Source organism: Pseudoliparis swirei, chromosome 8 (genome assembly GCF_029220125.1).
Source record: "Pseudoliparis swirei isolate HS2019 ecotype Mariana Trench chromosome 8, NWPU_hadal_v1, whole genome shotgun sequence".
Taxonomy (NCBI): Eukaryota; Metazoa; Chordata; class Actinopteri; order Perciformes; family Liparidae; genus Pseudoliparis; species Pseudoliparis swirei.
In genome coordinates this window covers 5007236-5023607 of record NC_079395.1, presented here as the reverse complement: position 1 = coordinate 5023607, position 16372 = coordinate 5007236, and the positions used below count along the sequence as shown (strand labels likewise).

The window sequence follows — 16372 nt, the reverse complement described above, 5'->3', positions numbered from 1 at the left end:
ATAGTCTTTCACAGGCGACCTATTATTATTTATTTTAAGGCACATTTTTTATTAATAACATGGACAAACTGAAAGCTAATTCTAAATGATTAGCTCAGATGTCACCTTAGCTTTTAATGTGAAGTAGATTGAAAAAAGATATATGGAAAAAGAGAAAATTAAGGAAGTTGCATATATTTATATCACATCCGCACACAGCTATTATATATATATATATATATATATATATATATATATATATACAAATATGAAGGAACGACTATATATCTTCGGGTTCACCTTCGACCTTCTTTTTAAAAAAGAATTTTTTTATACTGATATTTTATTTCGGTATTTTTACAGAAATACAACCTTCAAAAATAAGAATGCATAATAAATAAATAAAAATATAGTAAAAATTAACCATGCATCTGGCCACGAAGGGCCATAAGGAAACACAAAAATAGAAATGTTAAAGCAGGAAAATAATTATAAATAAGGAAACAAAAAAATCAAAACAACCGTGCAACACTTCACCAAAGTTGTCAGTCAATCATAAATTCGGTCCAACAAACAGATCTCTAGTACAAAATATATTCAAAGTTTTATTCACCGGTTATCTTTACCTTCGACCTTGTTAAAGTTGGGCCTGAACACGATGAAAATGACATTCAAATGAAGTCCTCTGACCTCCGTTTGACTTTGTTTCTCTCATTCCAGAAGAGTAGCTTGATTTTCCAGCGTCTGGATGCCTCCGCGCTGCCGGAGGACATCCTGTCCGACACCACCGCGCCGCCGATGCCGGCCCACAGCGCCGTCTCGGCCCTGTGAGTCTGCACTCGTGTGCACGTCGGTTATATTTGTACTTGCGTATTCATTTATTTATGTGTTGGTTTCCGGTTTCCCTCTCCGTCCCTGATGCAGGACCAGAGGAGGCTTCGTGGCTCTCAACCCCATCTCACCTCAGGACCTGTTTCTGCCCATCAGCTCCGACGCCGACGCCGACGCCGCCGAGCAGCAGAATCCGGTAAGAAAGAGGATCGCCGTGAGCCGACGGGCTTCACACCACGGCGTCTTACCGCGCTGGTTCTGAAGCGAGTTAACAAATACTTTATTTTACACTTTATTTGTTGTCTTTTCACCACAGATAGAACACACATATATAAAGAAATTAAACACAAGTAAAAATAACAACAGAAAGAGAAAGAAAAAAGATTATAATAATATATTTAATAAATATTATTATTATTATAATAATATATTTTAAATATATTATTATTATAATAATAAATGTAAAATATATTATTATTATAATAAAATATTTAAAATATATTATTATTATTATATATTTAAAATAATAATAAAAGGGTGTGTGGTTTGCTCTGTCTTAGAGCTCATATTTGAACTCGCGAAGCGAAAACCTTTTCACATGGGATTCAAATCGTGACTTTTAGTCCCCGTGGAGGTTGGAATGGCCGTCGTTGTTTCTCTGTGTCTCTATCGTCTGGTTTCGCTGGTCAACATCGCTCGCTCGACGAATGAAACGATTCTGAAAAAAAACGTGCATATTAGTTTCTGTCCTTCATCTTTCCCCGTGAGCTGCTTGGTTTCCTGTCTATTCTCGCTTGTCTACTCCACTGCTTCTATTCCTCCTTGAAGTCAGTTTTCCCATCGCTGGTTGTTAGTCTGCCGGCTTCTGATTGGACGGCTATGACCCTCAGTGATGAAATGGCTTCGCCTGACCTCCTCCGTATCTAAAGGGCAGTCCCGTTGGGAGGCGGGTCTGATTGGTTGTCTCTCCTTGCCCTCCTCTCTTGTCTCTGTTCTCACCTCTAGGTGGGCGGGTGCAGTAGAGGGATTGAAGCCTCACAGGAGGGAGGGGGTGGGGAGGGGGGGGGGGGCTGTGTGTGCGGGCCTCTTCCATGCCTCGTCTGGCTGGAGAGTCGCAGGTACACACATCTTCACAGGGGCCGCATGGGCTCTAACGCCAAAGTGCCTTGATCCTTAAGCGATGGGAAGAAGTTAAAATCAGAGTTTGGGCTCTTTGGGAGTTTTGTTGAAGTTCAAAACAAATCTTTGAATCCTGATGCCTTCTTGAGCTCTCTCTTTCTTCTCGAGAAGAAAAGGTCAAATAAACTCAAATCGTCTGTCAGGATGCACCTTGCAACCGAAGCATGTTTTGTTTTTAAAACGCCGAGTTAAATCACACGAGTGTGACCCCCGTGTGTGATGTTCTGTGTGTCTGTGTTCCCTGAGCTTTCCTGCGTCTCCTCTGCTCCTGTTTGTTTGTTTCCCCGTACGAACAGACGGAGGAGGGAGCGAGTGGCTCCGTGAAGCGCTCGGGCTCCGTGAAGCGCTCGGGCTCCGTGAAGCGCTCGGGCTCCGTGAAGCGCTCGGGCTCCGTGAAGCGCTCGGCCTCCAGCGCGGCAGGTCAGCGGGTGAACGGTCTGTGGAAGGAGGAGGATGAGGAGGAGGAGGAGGAGGAAGAGGAAGAGAAAAGTCCGGAGAGAGTTTATCGACCTCGTCACAAAAGCTACAAGGCCGCCGGTGAGTCGCACTCACCGTGGTATCGCGGCGGCTCGAGGGTTTTTCTTTGGTCGTCCCGCCATTGGCAAACACTGGTGTTCAAATACAGGAAAGGTGGAATGTCAGCCGGCCTCCTCTCCCGAATGTCTCCCCTCTAGTGTCCCGCTCGGAGCACTGGAAGCAGGGCGACAGGGAGCGCGGCCGATCCAAGGAGCGCTGCCACCTCCTTTCTCCGGACGCCTCTCGCTGCAACTCAGAAGAAAGAAGTTTGCAGCCCTCTCGATCTTCGAGCGCCGAGAGAGCGCGCGCCCAAGATAAGCAGGTGGGTCGACTCGCTGAGTCATGGTCTAAGGCCCCAAATCAACCACACAACACACCTACAAGTAGAAATGCCCCCCTCCGTTTCTAATGTGCATTGCTTTCTTGGAAAAAAGGATTCCCTAAAAGTCCTCTCGTCTTTATTCTCGTCTCCAGGGCAACAGCTCCGACAGCCCGGTGCCCTCCACCTCCGAGTCCAGCACCCCGAGCGCCCGACGACCCGGATCGCAGACCCGCTCTCGCCCTCACATCTCCTACTCCCCGCTGCACCCCTCCGTCGGCGGCGACGACGACGACAAACAGGGCGGCGGCGGCGCGAAGACCGCGAGGCGGGGGGGCAAGCCCAACAGGAAGAGCCAGGAGGGGGCGGCGGCGGCGGCGGGCGCGAGGCGGCGCGACGCAGACCGAGAGCCGTCCCCGCCCCGACGCTACCCCTCCGAGCCGTTCCTGGCCCCGCAAGAGGGCGAACACAGCCCGGACCCCTCCGGCCCCGTGGAGACGTTGACCTTCGAGGCGGCGATGGCGTGCAGCCTGGGGCGCTCGAACACCGTCAGCTCGGGACACCCGCGCCTGCGGAGCGGCTGGCAGGTCCCCAACGGACACGTTCGTAAGCGGCTGGCGCAGACCACCTCGGTCACGGGCTGCGACGCTCTCAGTGACACGGAGGAGGACGACCGTTGCTAGGCGACAGGACGCACGGGCGTGAAGGGGGAGGAGTCCCAGAAGGTCGACGTGACTCTTTTTGCATCGGGGGCTTCGAGACCACGAGCCCTCCGGATGTTTGATAAGATGTGAACCCAAAAGAAAAGAACAATACTTCCTGAAACTGTAGTTGCCAATTCACACGGAACACTGACAATAAATAAGGTCTATTTCCTGATACGCACTTGACGACGGAGAGTAATAACACACCTCAGATAGTTGTAGGTATTTTCATTCCTGAAGATGTTTCTAATGATTCATTGTTGCTCTTAACAGTATTTATCTGTGGGGTGTGTGAATATGTAACTACATTTTCTTATAAATTAATGTTTTGTAAATACGATGTACATCACACCATTTATGTTTCCATAACATGACATTAGACCAGATCAATATAAAAAGCCATGACGAAGAGGCAATCTGATAGTTTACCAGACAGTACTAATACTGGATACTAAAGTAAAACTTAAAAATGCTGGATTTTCTTTTTTTACAGTATGAATGAACGTGCAGGTAAAATACAGCCTGATTTCACTCACTTTTTTTGTATTGAACATAAGTTGAGAGACATGAACACAGTTATAGAATAACATAAGATGCTTATTTGTTAATCCTGCGACCGACGAGATTCAAACCTTTAAAATGATCCTTTAAAATAGTCATGTTACTATTATCTTTTCCAGTCTACACCCTTTAAATGAGAACGTTCCCGACAATCATATGAAGCATTTTAATTACTGGGCGTGTAATTTTACTGTGAACTGAGACAAAATCTCTCATCGTTTTCCACCTTTTTCTTCCCTGTGAATATTATGTGAACCATTGCAGACGATGACTGTAGAAACACTGTAGACACCCCATGACACGTGTTTCACACATTTACATTACTCTAACTAACTTACTAATAATGTACACAGGAATTATGCTGTTTGTAATATTTAGAGAAAAAATTTAAATACACAGTATCAGAAATTTTCATTTTAAGGCTTGTGTTTTGGGTTTTTTTTTGCCTGAAGGACAATTCTGTGAAACTCACTTAACCAAAAACATGGAGATGTGTACCATAAGTACCTGGAATGCAAATACTGTGTGGGTTTTTATGTGTACTATAGCTGTATATACAAATAAAGGTGTACACAAGCTGCCACTGATTGGATGTCGTTTATTTTATTAAAGAAATAAAAGCCTGGGGGGAAAAATAAAACACCTTGATATATGAGAACTGAAGCGAAAACTGGCCTTCTGAGCTTTTATTTAAATTTAAATAATACCTCATACAGATGTGTATAGACAGTGGTGCCACATGCCCCTTAAACTTTGATTGTACCAAACTTATTGTCCATTTACAGTTTATGTGAAGATAAAAACACTTGTTTTTGAAGAGTGTGACAACATACAATTATTTAAAAATGCAATTAAAGGAATGCCATGCTTCTCCTACACAGGTGTTTTCAATAATGCGACTGATTAGACCTCTCCATTGCCATTGGGATACACCTGCGTATGGGATTACTCGATAGTTCTCTCTTCCACAGAAGACATTACTTGTTATTGGAGGAAAAGCACAAGTGTAATATACTATTTAACATATTACAATATATAGAGTATATATACTGTGATTTTATAAAAGTTGTATGTTGTGGTTGTTTTAACACAGAACCATATGCTGTGTGACTAATACATTAAAAACTAAGAAATACATATTTAACAGACTGATGAAAATGTTGCTTGTAGTATTGAAAAACACGTTATAAATCGGACCAAAATGTTGCAATAAAAGGTATAAAAAAAGGAAAGTGATTTATTTATTTGGTCCCATGTAATGCATGTATTTAAAATTTAAATCGCGGGAGCTAATCTATATATTACACGTATCTTATCATAAATAGAGTAATTATTTTTCAACACATTATTCTGTTCTTTATCAACTGTTTTCATGTATTGTTCATTATTAAAAGGGGTGGGACTTCGGCTCTGTATCCGAACCACGTGAAGGCGAATCATCCAATCACAGCGCAGAGTTCAGCATACGTCATATCCAACGGCCCGATAACATGTCCGGTTAAAGAAAGCGCTAGCAAGAAAGCGAACTGTTTAATATCACTCGCGAAGTTCAAAAGGCGGACATGTCGCCACGGTCCAAAGTCCAGACCGCTCAGTTTAACAGCCGCGGCTGCTGCTGAAGTAGATATTTAGTAGAAATCGCGATTCCCTACGAGAGGGATGAGCGATACGTGTCGCGGAAGTGGAGACGGCAGCTCGCTCGGCTAGTCGTCGTTAGCGCGGCCGAGTTCTTTGTTTTGTTTTTCCCCCGGTGGAGATGAAGAGTCATTGAACGCATTTTAACCCCGACGCCGGAGCTTTTACAACCATGCATATGGTATATCTAGCAACGTGGAGTTGAACTTCGAGTTAATGGTAACAGACAATAAGTACCGGGAGCGACTCGAGCAGGAGAGATCAGGTTGTTAGCGGCGGGGCGACATGGGCAACTGCCTCAAGTCTCCGACATCGGACGACATCTCGCTGCTTCACGAGTCCCTGTCGGACCGGGGGAGCTTCGGGGACGGGGCCGACCTGGACCTGGAGCCTCCTCCTCCGTACCAGGTGAGCGACAACTAACGTCATTTAAGAAAATAAGAGTCGCTTGCACAAGTTGTTATCAGGAAAGGCAGCGTTCATGAAAATGTGTGTGTGTGTGTCCGGTGTTTCACATCCGGGGCCTTTTTGTCTGCCTCGGGTTTAGTTTCGTCCGGTAACACCCGAGTAAACAAACGTGTTTTTTTTATAGTCATCATCATTAACTGGCCTCTTGAGTACATCTATATCTTCCTCACGGCTCACTTTGTAAACACAGAGTGATGCATCATGGGAGTTGTTGTGGTCTCACTGTTGGTGTTTTGGTGTTTTTTCCCTGTGCCCACCAGGAGCAGGCTCACATGCCCATGTACCACCCCACGCCCAGTCAGGCCCGCCTGGCCACCCAGCTGACGGAGGACGAGCAGATCCGCATCGCTCAGCGCATCGGCCTCATCCATCACCTCCCGAGGGGCGTTTACGATGGAGGGAAGGACGGCTCGGAGAAAAAGATCAGGGAGTGAGCATTTAGATCACGTGTGTGTGTGTGTGTGTGATGTTTGCACAGAGGGAGAGCTGAGCGATATTGACTCAGTCAGACATGTTGTTGTTGTTGTGCTCCTGACTTCAGGATCCCTTTGGTGACGCACTCTAAAATGCGATTAATATTTAATGGTAAATGATGGGACATATGGCCGCTGGGAAACTCATCAATTGTCAATATGATGCAGTTGATCGCTTGTGCCAAAATAATCAGTTGGTTAATGAAGAAAAGTTGAAGCAATACTCTTTATTCTGTTTATTGTCAGTCAGAATTGAGGGAGTCATTTATTTGAAATCTCAAGCAAATGTGGGCCTTGGGACTATATATAAATAGTCTTTGCTTAACTTTATAGCTCAATTATTTATAGGAAAGGCCAACCATTGGCTGGTTTCTGCTTAGACTTTGTATGATTTAAAATTGACAGGTTTTCGACCTCGGAGTTTTGGCAGTTTTGTCGTATCTTCGGAGATTTGACGAAATTATTATTTCTATCATTGACAATCAAAAGTAATTTTAGCTGCAGCCCCAATATCAGTTGGCATAATGCCACGGTAACAACACTTTTAACATTTACATTGATGGCAATGTGGCATTTGAGACTAAACAATCAAATTTAATCGAAATAGAATTGAATAAATTGAGTTCAATGTTTAATCCACTATCAAAATATGTGTCCACTATTTAATCCTGGTGTGAATTCAAGCTCTGGATCTCATCTTTTTTTTTAGATGCGTGATCTGCATGCTGGATTTTGTTTATGGGGACCCCATCCGATTCCTGCCGTGTATGCACATCTACCACATGGACTGTATAGACGACTGGCTGATGCGATCCTTCACCTGCCCCTCCTGCATGGAGCCCGTGGACGCCGCCCTGCTCTCCACCTACGACGAAACCAACTGATGGCTCACCGCTCCTCCCGACAGCTTTGATCAAACACACACACACACACACACACAAACCCAACAGCTGCCCTCTAATAGTGAGAGGAGCTACAAATAATAATAATAATGTTGACTTTTCTTGCACTTTGAAAAAAGAAATTCTAAATTCACCACCCAGATGTCCCTCCATGTCCCCTGGTCCAAATACGAAGCTGGTCTTGATCATCAGTTGCACAAACTGATTCCAGGCGACCCTGCATGTGTGTGTGTGTGTGTGTGTGTCTGTCTTGCTGACAGTGAGCATGGAGGGTGTGTGTGTGAGCTGATGGATGACTGCATTTCCACTTGAGCCGGTCTCAGTGGGTGTGTTCCCCCCCCCCCCTCCTCCTCCTCCTCTCTCACTTTAACTGACCCCAGTTCACCTTCATCCCCAGTTCATCATCATAAAAAATGGATACTAATGTCAACGGGCGATCGGCCGACGTGCGACGAGTTGTTGCTAGAAATCTGTTCGCTTCGAGGCGACGGCAGGACTTCCTCATTGAAGGGGCCCTGCGCACTTTGAAGGTAACGCAGGTTAAAAAAAAACTCCCCGAAAGTAAAATGAACAGCGACAGGAGATCAGAGCGAAGAGACGTCCAGACTTTGAGTCAACGGGGGTGTTCTAGAGCAGCCGAAGGGCTCCTTGGTGCATGGGCAGGCGGGGTCCGGCAGACATTAGAAATGCTTGCACACACTTTTCATCTGATCCAGAGATTTGCACTTTACTTATAGGACAGTATCTAAACAATATATTAATATATATGTACCTTTATAACCTTGCACTATCAATACTTCATTCCGTTTTATTTCCCGAGATGCAAAAGTTGTATAACAGAGAGAAAAAAGGCATTTTCAGAGCGGACAGTCGCCACTTGTCACGTCGAGGTAAGCCTGAAGATGTATTCAATGAAATCTGTGTTTCAGGCGTGTGAGCCTCCGCTTCGTCCCGCTTGACTTTTCGTGTGTGTGTGTGGAAAGGGACAGAGGCTACATCCAGTTTAAAGGAGACACGAGAGGAAAACTTCAACTCTGATTCTGTGCACTAAATTTCTCCTGGCACTGAGAGCTTAGCATAAGGACTACGCCGGGGGGAAAGGGGCGTGGCTCCGACACTTCTGATGCTCGGCGGTCGCCGAGGCCGGAGATGTATCCGCCGCTTCTCACCTGGCGCGCTTAGCATAAAGCTGCCTTGTTTATGCTGCACGTTTGGCGCGCCGGTTTAGATCGGCGAGTACATCTCCGGCAACTTGGAGCAAAGTGTTCATGAAAAAAGAAAAGATGTTTTAATAATTAACTAAAAGATAATAGGAGTCCATTTGTTTTATTTTGAAATGGCTATGCTAGTTGTCCCCCCCGCTTCCAGTCTCTATGCTAAGCTAATAGCCTCCCTCATCCAGCTTCATCCTCGGCGTACAGATGTGTTTATTAATCTGCTCACAATCATTTTTCCACATGTCGAAAAAAAGGAGGCAAAATTTAAGGCGAACTTGAAACTTTAATTTTTAATCCGCAGTACAAAGTAATTTTATTTTACACGTGTTGGTTTTATGACATAACTAGTGTGTCTTTATTTCCCTTCCCTGTAGCAGTAGTTACCTTCATTTACTTTTGGTTGGTGAGTGTGGCTGTTTTGTTTTTGTGTTTTATGGTTTTGTTACATTTATGTAAATGTCACTTTGTATTGAGGACAGTAAGTATATATATATATATATATAACTTCTACACTGGTCTAAGTCTGACTGCAAACCTCCGTCCCTCACGAAGCTCAGAGCGATACTTCTTTAATCGTCACAACAGATTTCAAGACTTTCATTGGGCTTTTCCTTTGCCGTGTTTTTCATCTTCACTTAATATGTCCTGTAATCTTGTTTTTATTTCTTTGTTTTCGGAAGGCTAGAAAGCCATCATGTAAAGAGAAATAAAGAATTTAAAAAACTTATATATTTCTCATTGTTTCATTAAGAGCTGAGATATAAACAAGCTGTTGGCATCAGTCAGGTGGGGTGGACTTTTGGCCTTGCGGTGTATCAAATTAAGAGATTACAGAATTCACGATTGGAAATTCCTTCCAGCCTTTCATGAACGCAATCCTTAAATCTAGCAGTGAAGGAAAAACATGACGACATAAATCGAGGTGACTCGGCGATCTTGCCGAAGCCCTTATTGGTCATGTTTCCTCGCCTTGCATCAGCTGGAGAGGACTCACATGGGTCCACTTGAGGCATGTTTTTTTTTTTGCGAGTTGAACTGTAAGAATAGGAGAGGGGGGGGGGGGGGGTCTTCTTCTGAAGCCGTCTGCACAAGATCCATCCATGCCAAAGGGAGTGTTTATGCGCATGGATCTGGCATACAGTGAAACGTGGCTCATGACATCGTCTACATAAGGGCCCATAATCCATCACATGCACATAAAAAGATTAATGCATTGCAACCTGCCCCTTGTTCTTTCTTTCCTCAGATTAAGCAGTTTTGCTGTGTTGCCAGATCTGCATGTGATTGGGCCTCAACAATAATAAGATTTTGTGTGGCAACATTTTAATTCTATAAATATGTAAGAATCTAGGCTAACGGATTAGTTTTGATATGTGTTAATTGGTATTTATCAAGACAAAGGCCTGCTTGTTAAAAAGTAATACCAGGCGTCATGAATGTACATCAGGTTATTTTAATCCCCGTAAACATCTTTTGAGGGACAAAGGGGCCCAGGGGTCAGGAATTCAATTAAAAACCATAAAGAGGTTTGAACCTCAGCTTAAGGACCGCCCTTTGCTACCTAGTAAATAGCACCTTTTGACAGGGAAGTATATTTTTCTAATCGTGAAATATTCATGTGAAGAAATCCTATTTTAATGTTTAGAAATTGGAAAATAGATGATGCAATGTTTTATGAGCTTGGTCCAGGACATCTTGACCTCTGCTGCTTTTTCTGAGCATTTTTTGTTAAACTCTAAACTTAAGAAATTGAAATGTATTGTTGAAATGGATGGTTGTTGCCATAATACATATGTTCTTACTGCATGTTGTACACACACACAGCAGTATATGACTGAAAAGAGGATGTATCATTATCTTTATGCTAATCCAGCAACTAGAATAAAAAAAGCTGCATCAATTCCCATAATATATTTTATTTAACAACCCCAAGTCAACTGCAAATGAGAACATACAACCATCTGCTCATTATTACCTTCGCATTGAAAATGCGGAAGGTTATGTTTTGATCGGCGTGTATTTATTTATTTATATATTTATTTATTTGTATGTGTGTTATTCGCATAACAAAAAAAGTTTTAAACCGAATCGCATGAAATTTGGTGGGATGATTGGTTATTATCCGGGGACCATTTGATTAGATTTTGGGATCGATCGGGTCAAAGGTCAAGGTCATGAAAAGGTCAACATCTTCTTGAATCGCATGAAATTTGGTGGGATGATTGGTTATTATCCGGGGACCATTTGATTAGATTTTGGGATCAATCAGGTCAAAGGGCAAGGTCAAGGTCATGGATAGGTCAAAATCTTCTTTTTACCATAGCACGGTCAATTGTTATCCAATTGGCATGCAACTAATGCCAAAATGTTCATCATTCAATGCCCAATCTTGTGATATGTGAAGGTATGCGCTCTACCGAGTGCCCGTTCTAGTTATTACCTTCGCATTGAAAATGCGGAAGGTAATGTTTTGATCGGCGTGTATTTATTTATTTATTTGTATGCGTGTTACTCGCATAACTAAAAAAGTATTAAACCGAATCGCATGAAATTTGGTGGGATGATTGGTTATTATCCAGGGACCATTTGATTAGATTTTGGGATCGATCGGGTTAAAGGTCAAGGTCATGAAAAGGTCAAAAACTTCTTTTTATCATAGTGCGGTCAATTTATATCCAATTGCCATGAAACTAATGGCAAAATGTTCATAATTCAATGCCCAATCTTGTGATATGCGAAGGTATGCGCTCTACCGAGTGCCCGTTCTAGTTTATCCCGTTTGTGCTGTTGACCCCCTGAGAAAAAGCCCCGTTAGGGTTTGTACATCCCGTGAAAAGTGACGGGCAAGGTGCACTCCACTTCCGCTCTGGCGATCTCCGACAGGTCCTTGGCGTTGAGGATGAGGAGGTACCCCGGCCTCTGAGAGCCCGGAGCCACCACGATGGTCAGCAGCACTCCTGAAGACACGCGGCACCAGACCGTCACAGAGCAGTCTTGGGTGTCGGGTTTGAATGCGTCGCCGTTTGTATTGTTGTCGTCTTACCGTCGTCTTCATCGATGCCATCGGGAGTCTGGACGAAGACGGGCTCTGAGGGGTAGGAGTCTGGCTCTTGCCACACCCAGGTCTCCTTGGTCTTCACGTTGAGCTTCACGATCTAAACACAATCAGTTGGTGAAAAAAAGTCATTTTTTTATTTTTAACACACTTCTTTGAGGCGTTGTGATGACTCACCCGGTCCGGGATGAAGTGGTTGAGCCCGAGGCCGTAGGCGTAAGTGTAATTCTTCCCCGCGTACTTTTGGTAGTTGATCTGAGGGAACTCGAAAGCTACACGCACAAAAAAAACACGTCGAGACGTTTTACACGGTGGCGACGTTTCCCGCGTGTGCGGAAAGCCGCCGTGTCGCGGATGCGCTCGCTACCTTGGCGAGGCCCGGAGAAGAGCACCTCCGGCTCCAGCCAGACGGTCCCGTCGGCGTGCATGGTGGCCGTGGCCGTGGTGTACGGCAGGCCGACCAGGTTCTTCCCCTGCTCTTCCTGCAACGAAGACGACAACCAATGAGCCTCTCTGCCTGCGGACGACGAGCAAAGACAACAACGTGGCGACTCGCCTTGTTGACGTCCAGGGGAATGACGTATCGGCGGACCTCGGGCTGCGGCGCCATCATGGCCGCCTTCTTCACCTCCTCCCAGTTGGCTCTCATGTTGGCCATCCAGAGGTAGTTGTAAACAAACTCGAAACTGCACGGATAATGAAATAAACAGAATACGCACGCAGGGATGCTCGAGTTCTGGGACATTTGTAGGAAATCACACATGAACAAATAAAGACATGTGCGATGTGATATCTTGGAGCTAATCTTAACTTTCCTCATACTGTCGAGAATAAATGTCATTCGTTCAAAGCGTTCGTATATTTTGTAAATAAAATATTCACACACGGGGCGAGCGACTTCTTTATCTGCTCCTCTGAATCTTCATCGCTCATCTAGATCGATATCGAAGTCCAATATTCACCCTTTCCATCCGCAGAGGTCGACAACGATGAAGCCGTCGTCCTCGTAGGTGTTGATGTGATGGAACATGCCGATGGCCGCCCCTTTGAACTTGTGGTTGATGTACTCTGCGGGTTCTTTGGCGGCGATGTGAAACAAGGTCTGTAAAGGAGGAGGAGGTGATAAGTATCGAGGGTTACGATGGACCAAAGACATGAAGGCGCCGCGGGGGGGGTCGCTCACCCCTTGGTTCTCGTTGGACTCAAAGCAGTCCATGTAGTTGGAGCCTCGGATGCTCCAGGCACTCAGGAATTTCAGCAGGTTGATCTTCACCGGCGTCTCCACGAAGACAAAGTAGTTCTCCGACATGCCGAAGCTGAAATCGTGAAAGAGACGATGATGAAAATGTTGACTTTCTGGCACTCGGCACTGACGTCACACACACACACACACACCTGTGCACATAGGAGGGCTTGAACCTCTCAGCACTGGGGATCTGCACCACCACCTTGGTCTTCTCAATGGGATCAGACTTATCTAAGGAGGGAAAAAAGGCTTGAAAAAAAGCAAAAGCAAGCCCAAAAAAAATAAGTTCTCTTTCACCGAGGGGAGGGGGGGGGGTCACGTAGTTTCCTCTAACCCTGAATCACCATCAGCAGCACATTTTGGTGAAAGACAGCAGCGGCTGTTAAGTGCGGTGATCCGAACCTTTCTGTGTGGGTGGAATCTTGACGATGCTGTAGGCCAGCGACGCTCCCTTGCCCATGCAGTTCCCAATGTTATACACCGTGCCATCGTTCTCAATGTGAGGGTGGGCCGTCATCCCGTTGATGTTGACGTAGTTACAAATGTCCACCTGCGTGCAGAATAAAGACATCTCAATGTGCTTTCGGGATCATTTAGCATTTTTAAAATTCTCTAATATTTTGGCGTTGATGTACCTTCTTCAGCGTCTCCAAGGTATCCGGGTTTACTTTGGTGATGAAGTTGGTTTCTGTGACGGCGTAGAAATCCTCACCGATGGGGAAAATGTTCACCAGGCAGTTGTCTGTGACCTCAACGCCCTTGAAGTAAGAGAAGAACCTGCGCGGGAAGAAGAAAAAAATGATTGAAGCGGAAACATCGGCAACACAAGACTGGAGTTAAAAAAAGCTGAAAAATCAGAAGGAAAAGTTTGCTAATTTTAAAGTACTCACCATTTGTATTTAATTTTCAAATGAGAATAAAAAAAGCATCCAGAGCCGGAGTACGAGAATAAAAGAAAGATTGTGTTTCTTTTAACGTGCAACCTACCTGGAGAAGATGTTTTTGCAGGGATCGGGGTACGCAAAGGTGCCGAACTCTGTGATCACCACGCGTTTCTCCGTGATGGCTCTCACGTAGGCATCGGTTTTGACAAACCTAGGAGGAGGAGAAAAAAAAGACATTTGACATCCAAATTGAAAAACAAACATTTTTACTGATTCCTGGACGTCCTTGTATTTGATCAAAATGCTGCCGAGGTACGTTCACGTGGCTCGATTAGAATAGAGCCCTGTTTGCGCAGGTTTATTCGGCTCGAATAACCGTTAATCATGCACTGATGGCCTGAAAAATGTTCTTTCCTTCAAGGACTTACTTCCGGAAGTAGGTGACCTGGCCGTTCTTGAAGTCGAATTTGTGAATGAGGGCCTGGCCATCGAAGAGGTGATAGAAGGGTTCATCTCCGACCTCAAAAAGCCCCGGTCCTAGACGGAGAAGGCTTCCCCTCAGGAAGGAAGGAATCCTACCTGCAAAACAACATTTTTTTTAAAAACACTAAGCTTTTCAGAGCTTACTTTCTATGCCGTAAGAAGAAACATGAGTATGTGACTGCAGACTGTTTCCGTCTGAGAGCAAACAAACCTATGATTGTCGCTGGAATCGGCTCAGCCAGCTCCTCACATGTCTCAAACATCTTCTTGTAGCCGCCAGCTGGGTGTTCAAATCTGTCGGCAAACAGCAAAGACATCAAGCAATACAGCCAAGATGATTAAATCCCACTAGGAGCTCTCACGTCAACTCGAGTTAGAGAAATGTAGAACGTGAGAGTTTAAACACATTATTTCACCATTTTTCATATAAAATCCCCAAATAACTACAGAGATGGCTGGTGACAAAAATGCTGTCCCCACTTGTCGTCTTGTGATAATCTATATGAGATTAAAAAGTAAATTAAAGTTACTCACCGGCTGACCATGTTTCCTTCTTGTTGTGTCACCACACAAAGCAAACTCTTTAGGAAAACCTCTGTTCACGTCTCTCTCCCGGGGGATTTGGGGGATTTATTCGTCCGGTCCCCCTCACGGTCACTGGAAATCTGCGTCGTGAACTTTTCTCCCGGCCAATCACGTCGCACCGTGAACAAGAATCTCATTGTGCAAATATCTATCGCGCAGAATTGGCAAATGTGTTGCAATTGTACATGTGATTATTTCTTTTCCCCATTGTTGTGCATTGAGATATAAGATGAGTCATACGAGCTGCAGTATAGTTCAGAGCATTAATGCAAAGTGTGGGCTTTACCCAACAACATGGAGCGGGTAAGCAGACGTGAACGGGGGTTTTAAGTTCAAGGAGTTCAGGATATGTGCAAGAGTGAATTCATAGAAAGCTTTTGGATCGAGACGACAATTGGAAACAAAAAATATGTACCACCATTTTATTCTCGATTAACGAATGGCTTTCTGAAATGGCATGCAGATCTACTGTGAAACTACACTGACAGTCAACCGTCACTACTATTTTTAGACCATCTATCAGACAGAATAAGATGTTTGATAACACTAATTGGATGAAATGTGGCCAGAACTCAAAGGGCCTTAACTTGCTTTTCTCAGTGTGACTATAATCCAGGTTGAAGGGATTATGTTTGACGTAGTCTCGGGAACAAACGCTGCATTGTTCCTTCTGGGGAAAAAACACCGTTAGTCAAGAGAGAGAGAGTTTCACCAGAAGCTGTTTTGTCAGTGGCAGGGAGGGGTGGGGTGACGTGATCTTGATTAGCAATACATAACATGTTGATCAAACTCTATGAATCAAAAAAGAAAGGGTCTGTTAGTGAATACTACTCAGTCAGAGTTCAGTGACCCCAAACACAGCCAGGACTTACAATTGTGGAGGAAACTCCTCGAACGGTGATAAATCAAATGCCCCAATTTTGTCCATCAATTGTAACGTATAGTAAACATGCATATATTCACACATTCTGCAATTACCTTCAGCCACCATGGAAAACTATAATTTACAAAAACATCCCAACTCAGACTCCATTTCTAGCTTTTTCTGGGCCTTTCAACCATTTCACGTGGTCATCATCATCATCATCATCATCATCATGGAGGTTGATGTCACATCTTCACGAACATATTCCGCTGATAACTGTGAGCATCTAAATAAGAGGTGCACATAGTATTGCCTGAGAAGTTTGGGCAATTTAGTGTTACGTGTTAGAGCAAAAATAACCCAGTTGGAAAAAAATGCAAAGAAAAGCCAAAACATTTTTTAATGAAAAAAGATATAACCATGGGAAAGACATGTGCTCTCCTTCCCTCTGTTTCCACCTCCTCCTTGGT

At 44.4% G+C, this 16372-nt stretch overlaps 3 protein-coding genes across 3 annotated transcripts in view; 2 read left to right on the top strand and 1 right to left on the bottom strand.

Moving 5' to 3' along the window:
* The window catches only part of LOC130197634 (voltage-dependent R-type calcium channel subunit alpha-1E-like), a 53179-nt gene extending 48510 nt beyond the window's left edge, over positions 1–4669 (top strand). The window contains exons 41-45 of the mRNA XM_056420399.1: positions 700–806; positions 904–1006; positions 2370–2526; positions 2664–2827; positions 2980–4669. Coding sequence (XP_056276374.1) covers positions 700–806; positions 904–1006; positions 2370–2526; positions 2664–2827; positions 2980–3507 — 1059 coding nt within the window. The 3' untranslated portion in view covers positions 3508–4669. The remainder of the gene's footprint in view (positions 1–699; positions 807–903; positions 1007–2369; positions 2527–2663; positions 2828–2979) is intronic.
* A 572-nt stretch (positions 4670–5241) lies between these two features.
* LOC130197635 (RING finger protein 11-like) lies at positions 5242–9511 on the top strand. Its single transcript, XM_056420400.1, has 3 exons — positions 5242–6132; positions 6453–6622; positions 7375–9511. The coding sequence occupies exons 1-3, from the start codon at positions 6010–6012 to the stop codon at positions 7547–7549; spliced, it is 468 nt and encodes a 155-aa protein (XP_056276375.1). The 5' UTR covers positions 5242–6009; the 3' UTR covers positions 7550–9511.
* Positions 9512–10680: 1169 nt separating this feature from the next.
* On the bottom strand, positions 10681–15259 carry rpe65a (retinoid isomerohydrolase RPE65 a). The gene is made up of 14 exons (XM_056420402.1): positions 14987–15259; positions 14664–14746; positions 14398–14548; positions 14073–14180; positions 13721–13862; positions 13488–13635; positions 13235–13316; positions 13023–13155; positions 12802–12941; positions 12396–12525; positions 12207–12321; positions 12017–12111; positions 11828–11939; positions 10681–11741 (listed from the first exon to the last, which is right to left on the bottom strand). The coding sequence occupies exons 1-14, from the start codon at positions 14995–14997 to the stop codon at positions 11596–11598; spliced, it is 1596 nt and encodes a 531-aa protein (XP_056276377.1). The 5' UTR covers positions 14998–15259; the 3' UTR covers positions 10681–11595.
* Positions 15260–16372: the final 1113 nt, after the last annotated feature.